Source organism: Theobroma umbraticum, unplaced genomic scaffold (assembly GCF_002168275.2).
Source record: "Theobroma umbraticum cultivar Fairchild unplaced genomic scaffold, ASM216827v3 scaffold_51.0, whole genome shotgun sequence".
Lineage (NCBI taxonomy): Eukaryota > Viridiplantae > Streptophyta > Magnoliopsida > Malvales > Malvaceae > Theobroma > Theobroma umbraticum.
Window position 1 is genome coordinate 5,922,958 of NW_018397260.1, and position 26,046 is coordinate 5,949,003.

The window sequence follows — 26,046 nt, forward strand, 5'->3', positions numbered from 1 at the left end:
CAGGTGGGATTTCACAACAGATTGAATTGTAGCTCAAGTTAAGCAGAGTCAAGCCACTAAGATGACCAATCGAGGATGGTATGTTGCCAGAAATACGATTACCTCCCATGTATAATTTTGAGAGCACCTTGGAAAGATTGCCAATGGATTCTGGAATTGCACCCTCCAAAAGATTGCCATCGAAGGCGAGAAATTTAAGACGAGAACTATTTGTCAAAGAAGTGATGAATCCAAGACCATCATTATCCAAGCTAACAATTTTATTGAACCCAATATTGTACATTTCTAGGAATGGAAGATTTCCTAGACCTGGAGGCACTGTTCCTTCGAGAAGGTTATGTGCCATTCGTATGATCTTGATATTGGTGAGATTGTGTAAAGATCCTGGAATTGTTCCAGTGAATTTGTTGAAGCAGAAATTGAAACCCAAAAGATTTGGGAGTGTGTCCCCAATATCAGTGGGAAGTTTACCCCAGAGATTGTTTGAAGCTAAGGCTAAATAAACTAGGGAAGACATGTTGTAAATGGAAGAAGGAACAGTGCCTGTGAGGTTGTTAATGGTGAGATCAAGATACTTCAGATTTGAAAGACGACTCAAGTCACCAGGTATCTTGCCAGTAAGAGTATTCGTGCCTAGATTTAAAGTGCTGAGAGACGAAAGGTTTGCTATGGATGGTGGAATTGCACCTGAGAGAAGGTTTCGTCCCAAGTTCAAAACTTGGAGCTTCATAAGGTGGATAAGTTCCTTAGGCACTCTCCCTGTAATCTTGTTTGTCATCAAGTCGAGTTCTCTGAGCTCAGTCAACTTGCTAATGTTTCGTGGTATTGCACCTTCTAAGCTGTTGAAGCTCAGGTTTAGAACTCTCAAGCGAAAAAGATTACCAATTTGGTGTGGAAGAGCACCTCTCAGTTGATTGTTTTGGAGTTCGAGGGAACGAAGGAATGAAAGATTGCCAATCTGAGGGCTTATGGATCCTACGAGTCCAAAGCCAGAAAGATTAAGAGCAACCACTCTGTTGCCAGGTTTGTTGCAGAGGACCCCCGTCCAATTGCAGGGGGATGAGTTTTGGTGCCAATAAGAAAGGGGGTTTGGAGGCTCCAGACTCATTTGAGACTTGAATGAGATCAAGGCCTCCTTGTCTGTGACAATGCTTAGAGGGACTGACTCCAAACAAAGACATATGTATTTGGAACATACAAGAAAAGCTAATAAGGCAAAATGCAGGTGGGAAAAGAAATTCATGTTTCTTTGAATTGCATGAACGAGTATTGGGTTCAAAATGCAGGTGACAGTATTTATAGCAATCTGACTACTCTTTAGCTTGCTTGCAGTTCTTGCCCTTTTTCTTTGCCACGTATAAAACTTGTTAGACTTGAGATTTTCCTGGAAGTCTTGTGTCTTTTGGCTAGAATTTTCTTTGAAGACTTGTTCTTTGTCTCTGCAGACTTCAGTCTTCTGCGGTTTAATGGCAGGTAATTGGGCATGCTTAGGCTGACTTAGTACTTGTTTACGTTGACAAATGTTGATCTAGTTGGCAGTCTGTTAACTTAGCTTAGTGCTGGCCATAATACTTCATGCAGATTTGTCTACCAAATTCTGAAGATATGCTAGACATTTTTGTATTCTTAGCCTTGTATATATATCAGCAGTTCAATGAATGAAAATCTGAATCAGTTCTGCAACATGCCTCTAGTTCTTCCTTCTAATTTTGTATTGCTATCTGATAAACTTGAAAAACTAGAGGAAGCCCTGAAGAGTAATTGTTTAACGTCCTTGGTCAACTTTCAGAGCTTCATTAGGAACTTCACAGTTCACATGCAAACATCGCAAAATGAAAGTATTCTGCTAAACTGTTAATTTCTAGAATTTTGCTGCAATCACTAGTTATCTTCGGGTGACACTACTAAACAAATCTGGTTCTAGCACTATCATGATCTCATGATATCATTACCATTCATATTTTTAGTATCCTGTTTTAAACTTGTAGCAAAGACAGAGATGCGTTCTTGTTATACAAGGTAAAATTTCAGAAATTAAATCCCGTGTATATTTTTTTTTATCAGAAATTAAGAAAGGGAAGAATAAAATCTGTTGCAAACTAACAAGCATCAGGGCTAGCAAATTTACCAATGCCGGATATCCCGCGTTATCAATCTCAAGATCAGCTAGTGACGGGTCAATATACTCCAATAAGAGAGCCAGCTGGGAGTCTTTTACCGGCACAGAATGACCTGGTCATTCCAACCCCAACCCACTTTGTCAAAGTCAGTGACCACAATTAATATCATTCCTCTTATATTACTTCTATTGACCCATCATCGCAACGTCTCATCATTAGTTGACGTGCACGTTGAAGTGGAGTTACCTAATTTTTTTCGAAAGTCAAAGACCCATTATTGCCACGTCTCATCACAGCGGTTTACGACGGAATCTTATAACTCGTTGGCGTGGACGTTTGGGTGGAGTTAACTGATTTTTATTGAAAATTAAAAATTAAATTTTTTAAAAATTAATATATTATTTAAAAATTTATAATAAATAATAATTTTATATAATATATAAATTAAAAAATTAAAAACAGTTTTTAAAAAATTATATTCGATAATATTTTTTAAATTTAAATTTATCAATTATTAATTTTATATTAAATATATTTAATATAAATAATTAAATTATTAATAAAAAATTCACCATCTATTGAAATTTTACTATTACAATTTTTATTATTTAAATAATTTTTTTATAATTGTTATAGGAATCAAAAAAAATAAAATAAAATAAATTAATCTATCAATCAAATGATAATTTTTTTTATTTCTCTTATTCTAACACAATTCAAAAAGTGATTTTCAAAATCTTGATAAATCGTAATACTTTAATTATAAAATTATTTTATTATTTATATTAATTATTAAATAAAAGTTATTTTAAAAATTATAAAAAATATATAAAAAATAAAAAATTTTAAAAAAGTTTTGTACTAAATTCGGAAAAGTCGTATACTACCTTCATTCTTTTATTAAAAAATATATAATAAATAAAAAATTTTAAAAATTTTGCGAAAGTCACGCTCTCATAAATAGTCTATCCTCCGCTTCTTGACTTACCGGCACTTGAGTGGGTTGAGAATAGGTCAAAGCAAGTGAATCAACTTGATCATTAACACACGGTTGATTTGACGTTGAAGTTTATGATCACCACAAATTTCTCGAAGCAATCAAAGCAATGGAACTTTGGGCGTGAATACTCTTTACGGGCTTTTTCTTTTTATTCGCCTCGAGTTAAAGGGGCATGAAGTCATGAACCTGTAAAGAAGCCGAGGACCTGGATCCGATCCTGAAAATCAACCTCTCCCTTTGGGTGACCACTGGGCCCAGAGCCGGTGGTCGAATTAGCTTTTAACCGCTTGACGTACTGAAAAAGCGTCAAAAATTATAGTCACAGAATCAAGGATAAATACAAGCACAGCACATAATAATCTCAAAGCAAGACGACACTACCCCACCAACACCAAATCTCAAGGGAACCCAGCAAAAAACCATGGGTAGTACACTACAGAATCATGTCTAGTGTTGGTTCATTGTCGAGATGGATGAGGGTGTAAACTGAGACAAATATAGTTCGAGGAGTGCTCGTCCTCCTGGCTGCGTATCTGGAAAAGGATCATTCCCTGCCACCACATATTTCAGTCAATTTTGTCACAAATTTCGTATATAGAATGGTTACATTGCTCTCTAGGTTCTAATTAATGTCAGAGTCCAAATTCAAGGACCTAAGTTTTTGCTAATTAAAACAGTTATATAAACGTTAGCTAAGCTCAAGAAATTAAAATCTGACATTACAAAAAAACGTTTAGGCTTAGTGTAAAAAGTTTCACCAGTAAGAAGTATATATATATATATATATATATATATATATATATTCCCTTAATTAACAAATGAAGTGTATGAGTAAAAACTTTTTCACATCTAGTTAATAAACAGTAAATTAAAACTGATCATTTATACTTTTTTGTTTCATTCCCTCTACTTAATTTGTTCGTTTCCAATGCCTCATTAGATTTCTAAGAAGCTAGGAACTAGTCCTCAAAGCCCACGAGAGAAAGACATGGGTATATCATATCTGCTCTGCCTATGTCAACGAGAATTCAATCATCACCAGTTAGTTTCGTCATAAAATCATCTCAATCCACAAATACCTGTTGGATAGAGCTCAGTCCAAGGGGACAAGTTGCCAAACTCAGGGCGTTGCACAATATTGTCGTTCTCCAAACCACTTCGAGGGCTCAACTGATCGTCAACATTTATTTCCTCTCCATGAAGGAGAGTCGATTGCGGTGGTGGTAAGATATTTTCAGCACCTGGTTGTGATTGATCTCTGCAAATGATTAATCGAAGGAATATTTTTCCATTTGATTAAGCGAACAAATAAATTTAATTATGCTAATAAAATCTATATATGTATGCACATAAGTTTCCTATCAGCACCTTGGCGGAAGAAGACCATTTGAACCCAAAAAGTTCAAAATCTGAACCTGAGGGTCTCTTTGCGGTATCCATTCCAAGATACTGCTTGAACTTCCAGTAACAAAACCATTTACATCTGCAGTCTCTGGAGGAAGATGTACCTAGCAATAACATTAGCAAACTAATTCTTTAGATATGTAAGTATTTTTTTTCTCATAACAACTACTGCTGATATTTTAATCAAGTTTTATGCAAAGTTTTTATGGAAAGATCATTCTAAATACCTGTGTAGTTGGTGGTGGACCAGGCGAACTATATTTTTCCTGTAAAACTTGCTGTTGGGATCATAAACTCATCAACTCTTATGCATATATATTTAGGCGGCTAAGGTTGTCAAGTATGCAACAGATCATACATACCTTGCGCAAGCGCACTTGCTTCAATGTTTCCTCTAGGATCTGCTCGTGGAACTCAGCCTGACACAAGGTTGTGATTTCGGAGGGATCACCTTCAAATATCCTGAAAGAAGGTTCCTGTTAATTAATTTCAGGGAACGGAATGAGATTAGGGTATTATTACCCTATTGGTGCTAATGAAAGAGTACCTTAGTCGTCTCTCCATGTCCACAATTCGGGACTTGCATTTAAGGATCTCTTGTTGAAACTCCTAAAATTTTAGTGAAATGATATGGTTGCTTACCAGAAACTTATAAAGAAACTGACAGTCATTAGCTTAAAAGAAGTTTCTTTTGGCCAAATACCTCAAGTTGGGAATCAGTGCTTACTGGGCTGCTTCACATAACAGCAACAAAAGACAGAACTTTATAAAGGGAGAATCAAGTTTATAAACTAATGCTAGTTAGACAAACAGTTGAAACTGAGAAACGAACGTCAAAATACAGCAATGTGAAAATAGGGGCTTTAATTTGGAGAGGGGAAGAATTTCAAAACCTGGCTGCTTGGCAGGATTGATCGGCTTCACCCCTTAGCTTACCAAGTGCCTTTAGTAGAAACTGCAAATTAATATATAAAATATTTGCATCTTAACCAAATTCATAAGCCTAAAGCAATATGGTGGGCACTAAATGATAATGTTCAGAGGAAGGTGTCTTACCTCTTTATTACGCAGTCTTTATGTATTGTTGCATGGTAACAAGCCAACATTTCCACATCAATGAAGAAGACATTAACACCATACGAATATCAGCAAAGAAAAAGAACTCCAAAAAGTTAAATGAGCTTCCCTTACCGTCCTCGCTCATTCTCTGAAAGATTGACAAACCGTCCCAGAATCTCCTCAATGCTTCAATAGACCAAAAACAAACCATTTCACTCATGCTGCAAGATGGAGCCTTATGTAACAGAATTTTGCTAGAACTCAATGATGTATAAGAAAACTATTCTCAGTTCTCTTTTCTCACCTTGTTAAGATTGTGATCAATATCTGACAACTTAATAATCAAGATAATAGATAACAGTACCTTTTTTTCCCGGAGAAGAGACTAATTCTTCCAGACGGAGAAAACATGATCAGAGCAACATCAACATCACAGAGAACAGAAAGCTCGTAAGCTTTCTTGATAAGCCCGTTTCTCCTTTTTGAGAAAGTGACCTGCCTGTTAGTTGTATTCTCAATCCTCTTGATCTGGAGCTTTACTCTACCCATCTCTCTAATTAGTCCCTCTTTAGTTCTTGGGCTTTTGCTTTCTTTTTTCAAACAAATCTGTACCGCTTAGGGAAGATGACTACAAGTAGAAAAATATTGTATGTCGAGGAGAGGATCAAATATACATCACCATCACTTATATTAGAAAACTGTGGAAGAGTGGAACATATATTGATATTAGCCTCTTGGAAATGAATAAATGAAGGCGAAGGGTTTAAAAGTAAGATAAGGTGAGGAGAAAGAGCCAAAGAGGGAAAAGAAGAAGAGATGACGACAATAAATCAATTTTGTCACTGTCAGGCAATTCGCAGAAGAGTGACGAGAGAGAGAGAGAGAGAGATGGCGGTGTGAGGCCAAAGACTTTCTTCTTAAGGATATGGAACATGAAATTTGTACTTCAACATCTAAACTTGCTATAAAGAAGGTCGATTGGTTAGCAGATTACCAATAAAAAAAAAAAAGTTTTTGACCCGATTATGTATACGTTGAGATGAATATATAGTAGATGGTTATTTATTTCTCAAGCATTTCATGGTTTAGGATGTCTTCCTAATTAATTCCTTATTTTGTTATATGAAGAAATCCTAAATGAGTGAGATGAAGTGTTAAGTTATTATACCTCAAAGAAGGCATCATGCATTCATTTTAGGGGAGACTTTTTTGCTATGGTAAATGATGCACTAGCTAGATAAATTAAATGGTAAGGAGATAGCTGTAAGGTTGTTCCAAGTTAATGTTAGTAGAATTGACTGTTCTATAAACCCAAAAAAAAAAATAGTAAAGAGTTTATCCTTTGACTTGTAATTGATGGTTAATACTATAGTTACGATATAGCAATCAGTTATCACTTTGAAATCATGATGAGACTTAATTTATAGTTTAGTTATCTCTAGAAAAGTTAGAGTTTAAGATTAGGATTAACGTTTTATTCTCTAATCTTTTCCAACGTATACGTACTCAGAAAACTAATCACTCTTTGATCTTTAGAATATTGAATTTCAACATGGTTAAAAAACTACTACATACGCCTGTATATGTAACAAAGATTGAAGTCCGAAAACAAGGAAATCGAAGAAGTCAGCAAGAACTTGAGTTGCAAAAATTCTCGCATAAAAAGAGGAAGAAAGCATCTTTATATTTTTTGGTTTTGATCTGATCGAGGTAAAATATAAGGCATGTATTCCTAAACAGGTCCCAGGCAGCACATGGTGTCGCACTTTCGGTTGTGGCTTCTTTGGCGAGTTTGACGAAGACGATACACCACCCCTCCCCCCTCCCCGCCCCTTGTCTGCCCTGACACAGAAAAGCCAACTAAATTTGCAACGTGTCGCGCTTTTTTTGTCTTCTTCGAACCTCTGATTCTGCTCTCTACCTCGGCTGCCAGTAACTCGCCACACGTGTGACGCCCTTTTGCCACCGTCTGCATATTTCTAGCATGCAATCTTTGTCTTGTTTAGAGGAAAGGCTCCATTGAATGTCAACATTTAGCTATGCTCTCATCGGGTTTACCCAAGAATATTTTCCATGAAACTCACAAGCACATTCCAACAGGCCCATGCCTGGCAGATCTGACCAGAAACGGCTATTAGTCTCTTCCCTCGAATGGCAGGAATTCTGCACCAAATCTTCATTGACATTTGTCGTGTAAAGGCTAATATGCAATTGTCCTTGCAGCAACCTCTGTTGAATAAAGGATTAAAGATCATGCAGCTTTTGTTGCTTATTGTAAACTTGCAAATGTTGTAAATGTAGCTATTATCGGGCTATCTATGGCCTCATAAGCATTTGCATTCTTGGTGGGCCTAAAGCTGTACATTATATGGGCCTCATTTGAATGATGACCAGTCAGCTGTCCTTCGACCAAGAAATATGGGTTATATGTTGTCCCTAGTGCTGCGATTACACCCATTTTCTTATGTGCTCTTTATAAACAGTTTGGCATTCACAATCTTAGACCAGAGGATTTACAAAGAATAAATTCTTTAAAATACAGTAGAAAACCTTCCCCTATTATTATCACCATTTCCATCTTCATTCAATGGAAATCATACAAATATATTACTCAATTTGAACTCAAATTTCAGTTGCAGTCACAATTATATTAAAATCTCCATGTATACCCATTACCCAAATCGACATAAATCCCAATAAAAAATGCAGCAACCTCTTGGTAGTCTATGTGATTGGGCTCTAAGATTTAAAAGCAAAGGAAAGAAAGGTTGAAATGAAGGAGATTTAGGCATCTTGAGGGCTGCTTTAGAGCAAAGAGATGAAGGAAGATGGAGACCCATTGGTATTGCGAAACCGTCACCAGTAAGCCCAACGGCGATGGTGGGGGAAGCACGATGAGGGAGATGAGTGATGTGAGAAATAGCCTGTTGAGAGAGAAACGAGTGGAGGCGCGCCTTGAGGGAGAAAGAAAGGGCGAGCGCAGAAGGGGAAGCCACCGGCCAAGTGAAAGGGCGTGGGGGTTGGCCGGTTGCTGGTATTGGGTGAAGAAGGTTGGGGGTTTAAGTGCAAAGGTAAAGAACCTCTGGCTCATGGAAATGACTTCCAATAACTATTGTCCTTGACTTTTGACCTTTTTGATGCTAACCGGGTGTCCATTTCTGATTGATCATGTCAATTTTTGACGTTCGAACATCCAAAAAAGAAAGAAAAAGACTTCCACAAACTATTTTCCTGAAGAATTTCAGCATGTCTGACTGGAAGGTACAAATGTACCATCTATCTACCTAGTTTATAATCAAGTTTTTAATTAGATGAAGTGCTTCCAAAACATTTACCAAAAAACTTCTCATAAAACAAAAAGAAGCACTTCCAAAACTGTGGAAAATCTTAGTAATTATTTTGTTAACTCAACGCCTTATTTCACTCTTGTTGGACGGGGGGTGAACTTGTTAAAACAAGTAAAGAAGTTCTTAAAAACTTCCTAGTAAGGACAAGAGTGGTTTGAAGGCGGAGAAAAGACCACCAATCAGGCATTCACTATTAATTGACACCTAACGTTCAAAAAAACTTGCCATTCAATTACCGGCCAATCACAAACGAAACGGTTAGTTGTGGCACCACGAAAACCTACTAGTCTTCTCTACCATGACTCTCCCCTCTGATCTATTGCTACTTGCGACATCTCTCTCTCTCTCTCGTTATCCACAGAGCAAACATGTACAGGCCAGGGGTCATACCGTCTTCCAGCAATGCTCAACATCAACGGTGGCGAGAGACTTGGGCACGACTGCTAGCTCCTTTGACTTTATGGATATGTGGCATGTAATTCTTTCACATGTTTTGCAATTGTCTAGTTTCCCTGACCCTTGGGTCTGAAACAAGGCATTTCCTTTTTTTTGGGTTTTGCAGTGTCAGTAGGCCTCCGATATGGCTACTATGCGGATTGCCGTATGGCGCTTGGGCCAAGCTCTTCTCGATTGATGAAGGCTAGTTCTCTGTTTGTAGAACAGGTTGAAGTTAGAGATGATAATGGGAAAGGGGCTCTTCTTTATGGGTTCTCCGAGAAGCCAGAATTAAACAGGGAAACCAATTGGAGCTCTTCAAATTATTTGATTGTTGGATCATATGGTCGCAAGGTAACATAAGATTCTTTGAATTTGAGTTGGTACAGTTTCTATCAGTTTCTATCAGCTTCAAATTCTATAAGATTGAAAATTGAATTTCAGGGATACTATTTGTGGTTAAACAAGGGTTCTAGAATCTGCATAAGATGGGCAACTCAAATCAGTAGATTAGACAAAATTGAAGTGATTATGATAAAAGGTGTTTGTCTTGGTTTCTCTTTATTTTGAGTTCAGTTTAGTCCCTCTGGAACTTGGATTGGAACTTAGTCAGAACATGCCCGTCTTTCTGCAGGAGAAAGAAAACGTGAAACATTGCTGCCAAACCTTGCGACTTCCTTTGATGCCCTTTTCCTGAATGAGCCAATGAATGGTAACCCATCCTTTCCTTTTCTATCAATTTCAAACTAAATGGTTGCTATAAATGATGTTTGAGTCTACCCAGAATATCCTCCATTTTCATTTCAAAATGATTGATAATGTTTTACAAGTACGCGCCAGGTAGGGGTCGAACCTACGACCTTCTGCTTAGGAAACAGACGCTCTATCCACTGAGCTACAGGCGCTTTGCTAATTGTCGGAAAATGATTCCCTTTGTTGCATGTGAAGTGGGAAAGCAGTGGTGTCGAGAAATTTTTCAATCTATCATAGGATTTTTTTGCTTTATCTTAGCAACTGACAATAATTTTGTTTGCTAAGTCTTAGGTTTTAACAGAGAATTTTATTCCCAACTGGTATTTGAATGGTGCTACAGCTACTCCTTTTCAAATGCTCATACTGATTAATAATAATTACTTTGCGTTTCACATTTTCCATCCAAGTGTAGTTATGTTCTACTTTTGTTGTCAAATTTGTTCAAAAAGCATAGCAGAAACAAAAGGAATGCTAATCTGAGATCCAGAACCAGCATTAACCAGAAAGGATGCTAACAATACAATTAATTTTATGAGCATGGATTGCAAAACCATGAAAATGCAATAATGCAGCAACCTTCTCGTAGAAGAGTTTCAGATAGATTAGAGTGTTGATAGAATCCAGAAATGATGATCACAGAGTTCTCAACAATTTTTTTTTCTTTTTATTTACTCAGGTAAAGAGGCAGAGTACACCATTGAGGAAGATGACAAGTACTATGTTAGTGTGATTAGCTCTAACCCGAGAAGCATAATAATGACATTCAGTTTAAATGTTACATCAAAGGTTTATGATTTAACAAAAGCTAGCAACATGTGTTCAACACTAAATGGATCATGCCGGCTCAAACTTCTGTTTCATGACACTCAGTATGTCATAGTTTCAACACCTGACAATGTAAGGTCTCAACCCTTTTGTACTTCAATTAACTTTTTCAAATCATTAACGAATTTCTCCTGAGCATTAGGGCATGAAATTAATTTTTCAGGGTGACCTTGCTGGATCATACATTGAGCTATCCTTTGTTGCTCGTGTTATTACTTACATAGCAATTTTAGGTACTATATTCAAGTACAAACCTGAGACTTAATTTGATGTTCTCTCTGTTTTGAAATTACTTTTAACTGCTTTGGTGGCCTAAAAGATTTGTCATCTGTAGGTTTTTTCATCATTATCGTTTTCCTGGTGCTGAAATTCCTTGGAGCATGTGATGCTGAGACAACAGTAGTTCATACATCAGTTAGGGAAATACCCTGGAGGACTGAGACTGACCCTATTTTGCCGGAGAAACCAGTTCATCTGACTTATGGAACGACGGCAGAGGAAGACAATGATGATGCTGAAACAGGATCCTCTAGTAGCTCTTCAGAGGATTTATATGATGCAAAATTATGTGTAATATGCTATGACGATCAACGTAACTGCTTCTTCGTTCCTTGTGGCCACTGTGCCACTTGCTATGATTGCGCTCAAAGGTACAAATTGGAAAAAGTTCCTCTCTACAACATAATGATTCGCTTAAAATTTTCACGAACAAAAATTTCGCAGGATTATGGAGGAGGATAACAAGATGTGTCCAATATGTCGAAGACTCGTTCACAAAGTAAGAAGATTGTTTAGTCCCTAGGAGCAAATGAAATGGGATTGTAAATTCATGTTTGCACTGTCACTCGGAGAGAGGTGGGGTCTTGCCCATGGTAAATGGAGTGCCGTTTTGGCTTTTTGTGATTGCTCGGCCTTTATGCAAATAATGCCTCTCAAAGTTTATATTTCTCAGTCAAGCAGCATGGAGAATATATTGGCTTTAGCAGTTTGTATTTGTTTTGGTAGCCCGAGCCAGCTCCCTTCTCATATCTTTATCACTTGAGAAGGGCATAGTTGTGTATTAGTTAAATGAATATAAAGTGATTGTGGTATCATTCTTATCCATTTGTTCTCAGAAAAGCTTGTGAAGCAGACAGGACGATATCCATTTCTAGACTGGATTCAGTCACTTACAGAGGACTTTGTAAGCAGCTTCAACTTCCTCTCCTCTTGTTTATGGGAAATGAAAGAAGTCAGTAATATAGATGACAATTTAACATGATACCAAAAAATTTCCTCACCAATGGTGACTAGTGAAGGATACATACATCGAAACCTTCTAGAATACATGTCCTTTGCTTTGAACGACTTCTTCACTTCGTAGGCCAAAAAGTCTCTGTCCCCATGGTGAAAATACGCGTTTGCTTAATTTGCAGCACCAGGTAATTTGCTTAAAGATTCCTGATGAACTTGTTTATCTTATTATCTTCAACGATTTTACCAATATGATGACAGCACTCAGGTGACATGTACCCATGGATTCTAATTTTCTATTCATACTGAGTTGATGCACGCACTGCTTGACTAGAATATTATGATGTTGATTGTTAACAAGAAAATTATAATTGTAGGCTTCAGTACTTTGAACTCGACAGAGGATGTACCCAAGGCAAGTGAAGCATCTTCTAATGTTTTGTGAAGGTTGATGTCATTAGGCCCCTTGAACCACATTGCTCCTCTGAAAATGTAATGACGAAATTCATATTTCTTCCATCACTATGTTGAATTATTTTGCTATTTTATGTTGGATGAATTATTTTATATAGTCTCTGACTTAACAAGAAAAGACAACAACAAAGTCATGGCTTTGGTAATATTTTTTGAGAAAGACCCATCCTAATGCAAACTCAAAGTTATGTTTGTCATCAACCACAGGTTCATTTCTCATCCTGTACTAGACTTTATGACCATCATGATTCAAATTTTGACCTTTCCATGGTTTTTTTTTTTATCAGCGTTTGGAAACACGTCTTAATCTTCAATTACAATCAATTTGGAAGCATAAATGTTTGCCTTCGCAACATCAGCAGTTAAAAGATTTATGGCAGTAGCGAACAGAATCCAAGGGCGGCCACATCGATCCCAGCATATTCTTTATGCAATTTTCCTTTAGTTTTGGTGTTTTGACTTTGCATTAATATCATTTAGTTGAATTAGCACTCCTCAATAGATAAGAGTAAGTAACTGAGTGGTTTGTCATACTTAAATATCAAATGAATCAAATATTTTTAAAAAACTGATTAAAATTAATCAAACATAAAAGAAGATTAAATTGATCAAATATTAAATTAATTCGATCAATTCAATTTTAAACCAATAGATTAAAATTTTATAATTTTTTTTATAAATTATAATATTAAAATTTATAAACTTCATCTATAATTATAAAATATATAAATAATCTAAACATTAAAAGATAACGTTTGTTCCTTCACTCATATAATTATATTTTTTTACATAAATTATCAAATTAACATTAAAGATTTAATACAATAAAAAATTAAAACCAATAAAATTAACAATTTAAATCTTCTCCATGACTTGGCTTTTCATATTTGCTTAAATAAGCTATCTAACAATTAAAAAAAAGTAAAAAAATATAATTAGTATAAATCTTTTTTATAACAATGTAAGAGAGAATTAAAAATAAAAAATTATATAAAAAGTCATAAAATTTAACATTTATTTCAATTGAAGTGTAAAATATACATTGTTAACTTCTTTCCTCATCAATCATTAATAACGGAAATGGAACCCACAATCTCAACCTATGACATATCTAAAATGTATAAATAAAAAAGAATTGAAAAAGGAAAAATATTAAATGTATATCATATTTTATATAACTTTAAAAATAATATAAATTTAGTATTATATATTGATATATATATACATAATTAGTTAAATTTTTTGGCTTGTTTAGTTTAAAATTTTTAAAAAATTAATTAAATTAAATATTTTAGATCAATTGCCCTAATAAATTAATTAAATCAAATTATTTAACTTTAATTTGAATGAATAATTTAACTGGCAATTCTTTTATAAATGATCCAATCTTGCTCAGGATCCCCACCCACGGCCAAGCCCTTTCTACTGTCGAGGCATCATCTAAATCCATGGAAGCCTCGATCTTCTACTACGTTGTATTCTTCCTCTTCCTGTACTTTCTTACCAAACGATTGCTCCAAGACAAAGGACTCCCACCAAGCCCTTCTCTTTCCCTTCCCATTATAGGCCATCTCCATCTCATCAAAAGCCCCCTCCATCGCACCCTTGCTAAACTTTCCCAGCAACATGGTCCTGTACTCTTCTTTCATTTCGGATCTCGCCCTGTCGTTGTTGTGTCTTCTCCATCTGCTGCAGAAGAGTGTTTCACTAAAAATGATGTAATATTTGCAAACCGCCCACGTCTGCTCGTTGGAAAACACCTTGGTTATGATTATACTACCCTTCTTTGGGCCCCGTTTGGCGATCACTGGAGAAACTTGATGCGTATGGCCTCTCTCGAAATCTTGTCATCTAATCGTGTTCAAAAGAATCTTGGGATACGTATGGATGAAGTCAGGTCTTTGATTCTCAGGCTTTATAGGAGTTCAAACGGCGGTGAGCACCTGAGCATTCTCAGGCTTTAGCTCATTGATTATTGCATTATTCTCCTGTTTAAATAGCAGAGTTCGAACCTCTCTTCAACAATTATTAAAAAAAAAAAAACGGCAGTGGGTTTCAGGTTGTGGAGATGAAATCGATACTTTTCGAGTTGACTCTTAATGTTATGACGAGGATGATGGCGGGGAAGAGGTATTTCAGAGAAGGAGACGAAGAGTTGGAGGAAGAAGGAAAGTTTAAAGAATTGTGACAGAGACCATTCAACTGAGTGGAGCCACAAATATTGGAGATTTTCTGCCGGTTTTGAAGTGGATCGGATTGAATAAAATTGAGAAGAAGCTATCACTATTACAAATAAAGAGGGATAGATTCATGCAAAATTTGATTGAAGAGCGCAGAAAATCAGTAACTGATTCATATTCCGAAAAAAGAAGCAAGACCCTTGCGGATGTTGTGTTATCCCTGCAAGAAACTGATCCTGAATATTATACAGATAATATGATCAGAGGCCTGATTCAAGTAAGCTTTCTCCTTTTTCTCTCTTTATCTATCCATTTAAATTACAAGTCTTCTTCTTCCTTGTAGAATCCAAGATCGGGTTTCCTGTAATTTTGGTTATGGATCCTTGAAGAAGGTTTATTTCTTTGTATCTAGGTAATGTTAGCAGCAGGGACAGACACTTCAGCTGGGACCTTGAAATGGGCGCTGTCGCTTCTGCTGAACAACCCAAAAACTCTTGTGAAAGCCCGGGAGGAAATAGACATTGAGGTTGGACAAAGCAGGCTGATCGAGGAATCAGATCTTGGCAAACTCCCATACCTGCATGGCATCATAAACGAGACATTAAGAATGCGCCCAGTTACCCCGCTAATCATCCGAGGGATGTACAGAGGGAGGTTTTCGTGTCCCACGTGGCACAATGCTATTGGTTAACATTTGGGCTATGCAGAGCGGTCCTGGATTGTGGGAAAAGCCCACTGAATTTAAGCCCGAGTGGTTCCATGGTTTCGAAGCAGAGAAGAATGGGTTCAGGTTTTTGCCCCTTGGGACAGGCCGGAGCAGGTGTCCAGGAGAGGGCTCGGCGATGCGTATGGTTCCATTGGCACTGGGCTCTTTGATTCAATGCTTTGAGTGGGAGAGAATTGGTGAAGAAATGGTAGACATGACTGAAGGGAATGGGCTCACCATGCCCAAGGCTCAGCCCTTGGTTGCAAGGTGTAGGCCGCTCCCAGCCATGGTGAACCTCCTCTCTGAACTTTAAGATTTCTTTTTCTTTTTGGCCAAGAAAAAGAAATCTCAACTTCAACATTAATAATTGTTATAATTGTCATAATTGTCATGTGATTATTGAATGATATATTTTAAGATATTCAAAGGAAAAAGATTGTTCAAATTTAAAATTTTAAATTTCTTCCAGACAAATAATAATCATCATGTCAAACTTAAATTGTTTTTATTATTTAACGTATCAAATCAGTCTAAAATCTGATTAGACTATAAAACTATATTTTATTCCTTGTGAAAGATGGGTTAAAACGATAAAAGGAAAGAAAAACTCAAGAGGTTTTAGTTTAAAACTCCTAAACGGGAGAGTACGTAGCTAGTTAAAAGAAAAATGGATTTCTAATATCCTTTTGAATATATTTACAAGCTCCATTAATTTCAGCTAGGATTGTCTTGAATAATACTACAAGTCTAGAAGCGAATAGAGTTAGGCAAGCTATATAGATCATAATTATTTATGTAGAAAATTATAATGATTCTTTTGCTTCATTCGGGAGATAGAAATATCGGTTTTTTAAACTATTTTTAATTTTGTCATACACTCGTTGCCCCCCAAGTATCCATCTGATTAGTCTGATTATTTTAATATTGAAGTATAATTATAATTTCAATAGTCATTTTTTTATGTCTTATTAATTTTTAAAATGAAATTCATGCAATTTAACAAATATGAAGTATATTTCTATTTTTTGGGTTTTTTATTTATTTTGATTGTTTTTAGTTGAAAATATATTCATGAATTCCATTGAAATGTCATGGCCTAAATTTTTCTTATTCATTATAGGTACTTTTTTGGTTTGACAGATACAGAAATTCAAGAATGTACCCGTGGTGCAAAATCAAGAAGTAATATCAGCAATTTAACATTAAAAAGATAGCATCCTGGTAGCATGCTTGCAGGTGACTCATTGTAGCAGAGAAGTGAACAAGGTGGCCCATGCGTTAGCTCAGACGGACAAGGAGACACCACACGATCAGATTATATGGCACAATATAGATTATAGGTCTATACAATTGCAATCCATTCTTGGACAAGAAATGTGTGAGCTCAACGAAGGGTGACTAGAGATATCTTGCTTTATGTAATGCATGATTTTTAAAATATTTTATTTTTTTTAATCATGATTTTTGTCTCGTTGGATTTTTTTATGATAAGGATTTTAAAGAGGCTTTAAAGTCATGTAATAAGAACCATTGCAATAGGAGAGACTCTTGAGAGGTCCTATGGATATGTAATTTTCTCTATATGTAACTTGGTCTTGGAAATTAATGAAATTCACCTTATTCTTCTTTAAAAAAAAAATAGTATGTTGGTGTAATTGTTATAGACCCATATTTTCAGTTCAAAAAATATAAAATTAGATAAAGGAAGGTCTTTCCTCTAATTGATATGAGATCGGTGAAATTTGTTGTATTAAGTTTTTCACTCATAGAGAAAAGGATTTACCTTGATCTAAACTTATCTCAATCTTGATATATCTCATGATGGTCTAATTACATCAATGAATAATTGAACAAACTCTGATTCACTTGTCAAAGACTTATACTTTTAACTCAAAAAAATATATTTATATCAGTTAGAGAAAAATCTTATTTATAACTCAAGACTCATATAATCCGTGATAATGCAAAGAAATCATTCACATGTAAAGTTTTCTTGTCATAATGTAAGTTCAATAGTTTAAGCTGCAATATTTCTTTTTCTTAAATAAGATTGCCAATGTTAAACTTTCTTGTGTAATAATTTACCTTTATGTGTAATCTAAAGAAAAAAAAAATCTTATACTATAAGTACGTAGTAGTTTGGGAAAAAGCTTAATTAAGTAAGTGTCGTGGAAATTAGTGAATTTATCCGTGGAAAAGGAAGATAAGCCATACCAAGAGAGAAGGGACAAGTGCCAAAAATAAATATTGGGACAGGTCTCAAACTTTGAGCTAATTAATCCCATGAACTAGGCAATATTAACTCACATCCCACCGTACGTCAGTGACCTTCAAATGTCAACGTTTTGAGGCTATGGAGTATAACCATACTTTTGGAGGTAATTAATTCACCCTACTTTGGGTACAATTTCCTAATGCTATCACAGTATGATCAATTGCGAAGAAATCCTTTCTGCTAGCTTTATGTAAGCTAGCTAGTTAGTTTTTCACTTTTTCCTAATGTTAATCATTGACCATTAGATTGTACTCTTTTTGGCTTCAAACCCATTTCGAATTAATAAGATTTATTAAATCGCCTAATATTGCTCTCTATATTTAGACATTAACCAATCTACCCAATGCCATACGATATAGCTCTGCCCAAGTCAAGGTTCTTAATTTAATGTTCAAAGTGGAAATTTATTGGCAGGAAAGAACACTATCCTACCATCAAATGATATCATGCAAAAAACAAAATTACACTAGAATGGTTGAAACTTTTGAATAAAACTTCATGAAATACCAAAATGTCATAATTTTATAGATTGTATGGAATTTACAAAGAATCAACATGTCACCCAAACCTATGTAATCAACATATCGCAATTTAAACTATATGACAAGTGACATTATTTCTCATTTCTCCATTCAGAAATGTGTTCCACGTGGTGAGTTTAAAATTTGTATAAACCTTCCATTATCAAGATCTTCAACTTACTCAACACAAATCATCTCTATATATAGCTTGGATTTTCCATCCAAACTTGAAATATATACCATCAAGCAACATGTTTTTATACGTCTTCTTCTTTTTAGCCGTTTATGCAGTCAGCACCCGCATAATTCACAAGATCCTAAACCTCCCTCCGACCCCATTCCCTGCTTTACCAGTAATTGGTCATCTCCACCTCCTCGAGAAACCTCTCCACCGATCCCTTTCCGAGATGTCCAAACGTCATGGGCCTATTCTTTTGCTCCAATTAGGCTGTCGCTATGTTCTCCATGTGTCATCTCCGTCCATTGCCGAGGAATGCTTAACCAAAAACGATATCATGTTTGCAAATCGCCCTTACCTTTTGGTAGGGAAGCACTTTGGCTACAATCACACCAGCCTTATTTGGACTCCATACGGTGATCACTGGCGAAACCTAAGGCGGGTGGTGACAGTCGAACTTCTTTCCACCAGGAGTCTTCGGTTTCTCTCTAGCATACGAGGCGACGAGGTCCGGATGCTTGTTCTTGGGCTTTTAAAGAATCGAGGACAGATAGTGGACATGAGATCAGCATTCTTTGAGCTTATGCTGAATGTAATTATGAGGATGATTGCGGGGAAAAGGTATTACAGTGACAGTGTGGAGGAAGCGGAGGAAGCAAGGAGGTTTCATGAAATGGTGAGAGAGACCTTGCATTTGGTTGATGCAACGAAAATGGCAGATTTTTTGCCCGTACTGAATTGGTTTCAAGATTATGAGAAGAGAATGATAGCCTTGCAGGAAATGAGAGATATAATTATGCAGGAGCTAATAGAAGAAAGTAGAAGCAAAATGAGCAATGATGGTGGTTCTCTAGCTGTAGGGAAGAAGAAGACGGTGATTGAAGTGTTGTTATCTCTGCAAAAAATGGAGCCTGAGAACTATAAGGATGAGATTATCAGAAGCATTATGATGATAAGATCAAATAATTAATCCCTCTGCACTGGAATTAGAAGTTAGATTAACGATTTGGTTTAAGTTGATGTAGTTTGGCCTGACATTTGATGAGCCACGGCCCATGGTTTACTTCAGATTGTGAACATAATACGGGGAATTGGTTACTGAATTTTTGTTCCTCGAATGTACAGGTTTTGCTAATTGCAGGAACCGAGACTTGATCGGGGACAATGGAGTGGGCAATGTCTCTGCTGCTGAACAGTCCAGAAGTTTTGAAGGCACAGGTGGAAATTGATAGTGTGGTTGGACATGATCGCATGATGGATGAATCAGATTTGGTTAAGCTTCCTTACCTTCATTGCATCATATGTGAGACGATGCGGATGTACCCAGTAACTCCATTGTTGCTGCCTCACGAGTCATCGAAAGAATGCATGGTTGGAGGATACCGAGTGCCACGAGGAACCATGTTGTTAATTAACATGTGGGCCATACAGAACGATCCTAACATTTGGGAGGAGCCCACCAATTCAAGCCTGAGAGATTTGAAGGCTTTGAAGGGACTAGAGTTGGTTTCAAGTTACTGCCGTTTGGGGCAGGGAGGAGGAGCTGTCCTGGAGAGGGACTGGCGATAAGCATGGTTGGGCTGACATTGGGTTCACTAATTCAATGCTTTGAGTGGGAGAGAACGAGTGAAGAGATGGTGGACATGACCCAAGGGAGTGGACTCACCATGCCCAAGGAACGGGCTTTGCATGCCAAGTGTCGCCCTCGTCAAGCAATGATGAACGTGCTTTCTCCGTCATGAACTAGCTCATCATGTACTCTATCTTGCCAAAAATAAAGCTTAATATCTAAAGATCTTCAGCTAAGCAGCTACATTGGAGTAATGCAAGTTCACTCCAGTATAATATAGTTTGAGAATAAGACTTTCATACGAGAGTGAAAGATGCGTAACTAATGATGACAAATAGACTGCTATTTGCACTTCGGTAACAAGAAGTAGATATATATATATATATATATATATATATATATGAAATTTTTAAAAAATATCCTTTATACGTAAAATATTTTTAAAAATAATTTTTTTATAATTTTAATTATTTTTAGTTAAGAGAAATTATTTTAGATGAAATTACTTTAAATAAAACTAACTTATATATTTAGATTTACATCTCAAACCGATTCATATTTTTTGAGCTTTTTTCGTAAGACTATTCTTCTTTAGAGTATTATTTTTAAAAAAAATTTTAAGCATTTTGAGTATTTTGGAGTAATTTTTGATGCATGAAGAAAATATTTTAAGTATTTTGAGTATTTTTAAGCATTTCGGGATAGTTTTTTATGTATGAAATTTTTTTTTTAAACATTTTGAGTATTTTAAGCATTCTTCACCAAGTAGGCATATTCATCGATTAAATTGTTAAATGGAATATAGTGTATTATTTAAAGTTGTTTATTTTGTTAAATGAATTTTAGTAGTTTTGGTGGTATTTAGACATTGTGTAACTAGTTTTTGGATATTATATAACTAGTTTTTAAGCATTACGTTATTAATTTTTAAGTATTATATGACTGATTTTTAAATATTACGTGACTAATTGATATGACATTACGTGACTGGTTGATAGGTATTGCGTGACTGGTTAGTAAAGCATTGCATGACTGATTAGTAAGGTATTACGTGACTACATAGTAAAAATTATGTGACTAGTTTTTTTGCTTTGTGTTATTTAGGCATGGCTTAAAAATTAATCACGCAGTGCTTAAAAATTAGTTATGTAATACTTAAAAATTAATCATGTAATACCTGAAACCAATCATGCAATGCCTAAAAACTAAAAACTTAAGTCATGCAATGCCTAAAAATCAGTAACATTATGTCTAAAAATTAATAATATAATATCTAATAACTAATTGATTTACCTGCTCGCATTCAAGTTTAAATTACTAAAGTTATATAGTGTTTTAATTTATAAATATGTCTAATCAATTTTAACTCCTCAATTTTAAGATTATATCAATAAACCAATAAAATCAATAACTTAGAACATATACTTTGATGTCAGTCTTATACTTTGAGATGGCAAGAAAAAACTAGATGGTGAGATACATAGTATTTGGCAAGAGAGAGAAATTTAAATTTAATTTTAAAATTTTTATCTAGATGGCGGGATAGAAAAAATTAAAAACATTTTAATTTGTCTAAAATTGTTTAAAGGACATTATATCAAGTCATATAAAAAATTGATTAAAAATAATTAAAATTATAATAAAAAATATTTTTAAATTAAATTTATGAAAAGGGTTATTTCTTATGATTTCTCTCTCTCTCTCTCTCTATATATATATATACTTGTTTCAATGTCTTACCTTTATTCGATCCAAACTTCGCCAAACAATTCAATATTTTATACAATAAAGAAAATGTCAACTGCCTGCTAATAATTGGTCTCTTCAATTTTGTTAACTAAAATCCAACTTCTTGTCATCACCCTCAATATAATAAACGATTTGATGACATCTGCGATTGATCCCATTTCGCAATGAGAATTGTTGCCCCACTAACAGTGTCCTTGGTAAACATATGTGCCATGGATAATGATCCTATGATTTGGCAAGAGCCCAGAAAGTTAATGCGAAGAGGTTTGAGGGTTCTGGAGGGACCAAATATGGTTTCATGTTGATGCAATTTGGGTCAGGAAGGAGGAGCTGTCCTGGGGAAGGATTGGCCGTGCGCGTGGTTGGTTTGACACTGGGGGCATTGACCAAGGCTTTGTATGGGAGAGGATTGGTGAGGAGATAGTGGACATGGCTTTGCTAGTTCTTGAATCTAGTAGACTTGATCGGTGTATATATTTAATTAGTGGAGCATAAATAGAAAGGTGTCCGCTTGAGTAATATTTAATTTAAGAAAAGAAAAAGAAAGCCATTGGTTGAGCAATAAATTATTGTTGAAAAGAGATCAATTATGATGCCCATTTAGCGAATTAAAAATCAATCTTTTTGTGGAAAGAGATGATTATTAAATGGCTAATGTGAGCATCAAGGGCATCTAATTCTTTTGAAAATGTCAACATTTGTTTGTTTATTGTGTATGAGACATAATCTTCCTATTCTAGTGGTACATTCAGTGCCTTATTTTTCAGACAAAAAGCTTTATAGGAAAAAACTAAATCAACAAAACATAGCATAGACATTTGAAAGCAAAACTCCTCCACCGATGATTCCATGGCAACCTGGTATCTCTACCTTCCTCTGTTCTTAGCTTTGTATGTTTTCACAAAACACGTCCTAAACAAAATCCAAAACTTCCCACCAAGCCCTCTTCCTTGTCTACCCATCATTGGCCACCTCTACCTGCTTAAGAATCCCTTGCATCGAACTCTGACTCGAATTTCAAACAGAAATGGGCCCATAGTCCTCCTCCAATTCGGAACTCGTCCAGTTCTTGTGGTCTCATCCCCGTCTGCTGCCGAAGAATGCTTCACCGGAAACGACATCATATTTGCCAACCGCCCTGGCTTACTTATAGGAAAGCACTTAGGTTACAATCATACCAGCCTGGCTTGGGCCCCCTATGGTGAAAATTGGCGAAATCTTCGACGAATCGCTTCAATTGAGATTTTATCAGCTACCCGCCTCCAGATGCTATCTAGCATACGCAACGATGAGGTGAAGTCTTTGATTCGCAAGCTCTTGGATCATCAAAACCAGCCTGTTGAGTTGAGGACAGCGTTCTTTGAGTTGACTCTCAATATGATGATGGGGATGATAGCAGGAAAGCGATACTATGGGGAGAACTTGGAGGATGTGGAGGAAGCAAGACGGTTCCGAGAGATACATGTTGAGACTTTCAAGCTAAGTGCCAAAACAAATATTGGAGATTTTTTGCCTTGGATTAAGTCTAGAGAATTGGAGAGGAAGTTGATAGGGTGTCAGAGCAAAAGAGACAAGTTCATGCAGGATTTGATAGAACAGCATAAAAGAAGAATGAGGAATAACTGTGATGGAATGAGGAAAAAGACAATGATTGAGGTTTTGGTATCGCTGCAAGAATCAGAACCCGAGTATTACACGGATCAGATGATTAGAGCCCTCGTACTTGTAAGATCTAAGTTCTCTTCCTTGTTTCCATATATAGTTGCTGGGAAGTACTCATAGTTAGTATGGTATATGAATCTGCCAAATGTTTATCTTCTTGAGCAATTTCCCTCATAAATATAATTGATAATTATTATATTTAGCTTTGAATTAATCAATTAAACCTATTAACTCAGAAGCTCATATCTTGATTTTAGCTTTTTCTCTAATGAGGATGGACGGTTTGGGTAAGATATTAATTGTCCCCCAAATCCATGGAATAGAACATAGAGGCTGGAAGTAGATAACGAAAACCATATATCCAATATATTTCCCCTTTAGAAGAATTTGTAGCTCAATGGTCAGACCCTCTTAGTGCACTTCCCTGAACCCTATATATATATATAACTTAATTAGAAAAAAGAGATTCAATCTTCCAGATTTTTCAATGGATAGTAAATAAAATTTCAAAATCATTTCATTGGTGCCTCTAAGAATTATATATATATATATAACTTAATTAGAGAAAAAGGATTCAACCTTTCAGATTTTTCAATGGGTAGTCAAATAAAGTTTTAAGATCATCTCATTGGTGCCTGTACTAGTTGGGGTGGGTCTATCTTATCCTCCATGAATAGGTAGCAACCCTGAACAAAAAGAAAAAAAAAAAAGAAAACCTTTCAGATTTTTCAAAACAAAATTGTGGTTAATGTCTAAATTATACCTCAATCAGAAGTTATAATCTTGATCAAGAACAACCTTTGTCAATGTCTTTCATAACGCAATGATTTTCATAGGTTCTGTTGTTGGCAGGAACAGATATTACTGTTTAAATTGTGCCTCAAGCAGAAGTTACAATCTTGATCAAGGACAATCTTTGTCAATGTCTTTAATTTACTAATACTAGGATTTGCATAGGTTCTGTTGTTGGCAGGAACAGATACTACAGTCAATACAATGGAGTGGGCATTTTCTCTTTTGCTTAACCACCCTGAAGTACTGGAGAAGGCTCAAGCGGAAATCGCTAATAGAGTGGGACGTTGCCGTCTAATTGATGAGTCCGACCTAGCCCATCTTCCTTACCTCCACTGCATCATCAATGAAACATTGCGCATGTACTCACCGGCCCCACTGCTTCTACCCCATGAATCATCCGAGGAGTGTGTGCTAGGGGGTTTTCGTATTCCACGTGGCACAACACTATTGGTGAATGTGTGGGCCATACAAAATGACCCTAAGCTTTGGACGAACCCGACAAGATTCATGCCAGAGAGGTTTGAAGGTCTAGAGGTCGCGAGAGATGGGTTCAGGTTGATGCCATTTGGGTCAGGGAGACGGGGCTGTCCTGGAGAAAGCTTGGGACTGAGAATGGTTGGATTAACGCTGGGGTCATTGATCCAGTGCTTTGAGTGGTCTAGGTTTAGTGACGACCCGGTGGACATGACGGAAGCACCAGGGTTTACCATGCGCAAAGCTCAGCTCCTGCAAGCTAAATGCAAGCCATGCCCAGCCATGCTAAAACTAGTTTCTCGAATTTGATCTGAGTTGGACCACTTGGCCTCTAGTTCTTTGCGGATTCCCATATTCCCACGAGACTCGTGCTCTTATTATAGCACCCTACTCGTTCGTTCGGCTGAGTTGGATATTGGCCCCAAATGTCAACCATCCTGACCCATTTTAAACATTGGATTTTATCCTTGTTAAATCAACAATTGAGAGCAAATTAGCAAACCCATATTCTTCTATCTTCGCCTTTATGAAATGAACCAAGTAAAAGCGACGTGATGCAAGAAACCACACAAGAGAATATATAACAATCTATCGAAAGCCAGATGTTTATGTACACAAATACACTTGTAATTTCAATTTTAAGATGCTAATAGACAACCAAGAAAAATGAACTACTTTTAGCACTTTCTTTCAATTCTTAGCTTTTGCACAATTGCAAAAACCCGATCCATGCTGATAAAGGAAAAGAGGGAATCGACTGACAACAATATAAAAGAAGAATGAATGCGTTCCGCTCGCTCAACTTTTTTCGATTTATCAGTCCAGTGGCTATGGTTTGAGATGCCACAGCAGCGAAGTCCAAAGCAAGCATATGCAACTTCTGTAGCACTTTTTTTTTAATAGGCTCGTAGACTTGGGAATTTCTTTTCAATTACACTATCAATTCTCATCTTTGGCACGAACGAGAGCTACACTTCATATTCATAGCAACGATCATTGAAAGAAAGAAGCAAAGACGTTTGTCAGGATCAAATTATAATATAATAGCCAACTCATTTGGAGATATAAATAACGAGAATCTGAGAGAATATATAAATATATATATATATGACATGTTTGCAATTCAAACTCCAAACTGTTGCATCACTGTATTGCGCCATATGGCTTGTTTCCTTGCCCATCATTAACTTAATACTGTCCTTTGTCTTGTCATGAGCCAGGAAATTGAGTCCCACACATCACACATGTTTTATTAACAAAATTGAATTACTAGTGTAAATTGATAG

The 26,046-nt window shown here is 36.1% G+C and overlaps 4 protein-coding genes, 1 non-coding gene and 2 pseudogenes across 8 annotated transcripts in view; 4 read left to right on the top strand and 3 right to left on the bottom strand.

Annotated features, from left to right (window-relative positions):
• Positions 1-1,290, bottom strand: part of LOC110416127 (uncharacterized) — a 3,534-nt gene extending 2,244 nt beyond the window's left edge. The window contains exon 1 of the mRNA XM_021427979.2: positions 1-1,290. This exon is cut by the window's left edge and continues 1,404 nt beyond it. Coding sequence (XP_021283654.1) covers positions 1-1,243 — 1,243 coding nt within the window. The 5' untranslated portion in view covers positions 1,244-1,290.
• A 2,042-nt stretch (positions 1,291-3,332) lies between these two features.
• On the bottom strand, positions 3,333-6,247 carry LOC110417046 (agamous-like MADS-box protein AGL66). Of its 2 annotated transcripts, XR_002445282.2 has the most exons (12): positions 5,948-6,247; positions 5,716-5,769; positions 5,581-5,596; positions 5,418-5,479; positions 5,228-5,255; positions 5,072-5,133; positions 4,887-4,986; positions 4,752-4,802; positions 4,489-4,628; positions 4,200-4,378; positions 3,507-3,671; positions 3,333-3,415 (listed from the first exon to the last, which is right to left on the bottom strand). XR_002445282.2 is itself a non-coding variant. In XM_021429227.2 (11 exons), the coding sequence occupies exons 1-11, from the start codon at positions 6,130-6,132 to the stop codon at positions 3,568-3,570; spliced, it is 981 nt and encodes a 326-aa protein (XP_021284902.1). In that variant the 5' UTR covers positions 6,133-6,247; the 3' UTR covers positions 3,380-3,567. The 2 variants fall into 2 exon arrangements, 1 of the variants encoding a protein (XP_021284902.1); XM_021429227.2 differs by having other exon boundaries at positions 3,380-3,671.
• A 2,938-nt stretch (positions 6,248-9,185) lies between these two features.
• Positions 9,186-12,034, top strand: LOC110417053 (E3 ubiquitin-protein ligase APD2-like). 3 transcript variants are annotated; one of them, XM_021429235.2, is made up of 8 exons: positions 9,186-9,364; positions 9,493-9,719; positions 9,810-9,906; positions 10,000-10,077; positions 10,795-11,015; positions 11,107-11,176; positions 11,278-11,593; positions 11,667-12,034. In XM_021429235.2, exons 1-8 carry the CDS (start codon positions 9,229-9,231, stop codon positions 11,743-11,745), a joined length of 1,224 nt encoding a protein of 407 aa, XP_021284910.1. In that variant the 5' UTR covers positions 9,186-9,228; the 3' UTR covers positions 11,746-12,034. The 3 variants fall into 3 exon arrangements, with proteins under 3 accessions (XP_021284910.1, XP_021284912.1, XP_089639751.1); XM_021429237.1 differs by having other exon boundaries at positions 9,189-9,401; XM_089783625.1 differs by having other exon boundaries at positions 9,270-9,405.
• On the bottom strand, positions 10,198-10,270 carry TRNAR-CCU (transfer RNA arginine (anticodon CCU)). The gene has a single exon. It is a non-coding gene; the product is annotated as a tRNA-Arg (tRNA).
• A 2,058-nt stretch (positions 12,035-14,092) lies between the features above and the next one.
• Positions 14,093-15,849, top strand: LOC110417052 (cytochrome P450 81Q32-like; annotated as a pseudogene).
• Positions 15,850-18,583: 2,734 nt separating this feature from the next.
• Positions 18,584-20,252, top strand: LOC110417051 (cytochrome P450 81Q32 pseudogene; annotated as a pseudogene).
• A 2,332-nt stretch (positions 20,253-22,584) lies between these two features.
• LOC110416956 (cytochrome P450 81Q32-like) lies at positions 22,585-25,363 on the top strand. The gene is made up of 2 exons (XM_021429110.1): positions 22,585-23,554; positions 24,449-25,363. The coding sequence occupies exons 1-2, from the start codon at positions 22,679-22,681 to the stop codon at positions 25,067-25,069; spliced, it is 1,497 nt and encodes a 498-aa protein (XP_021284785.1). The 5' UTR covers positions 22,585-22,678; the 3' UTR covers positions 25,070-25,363.
• Positions 25,364-26,046: the final 683 nt, after the last annotated feature.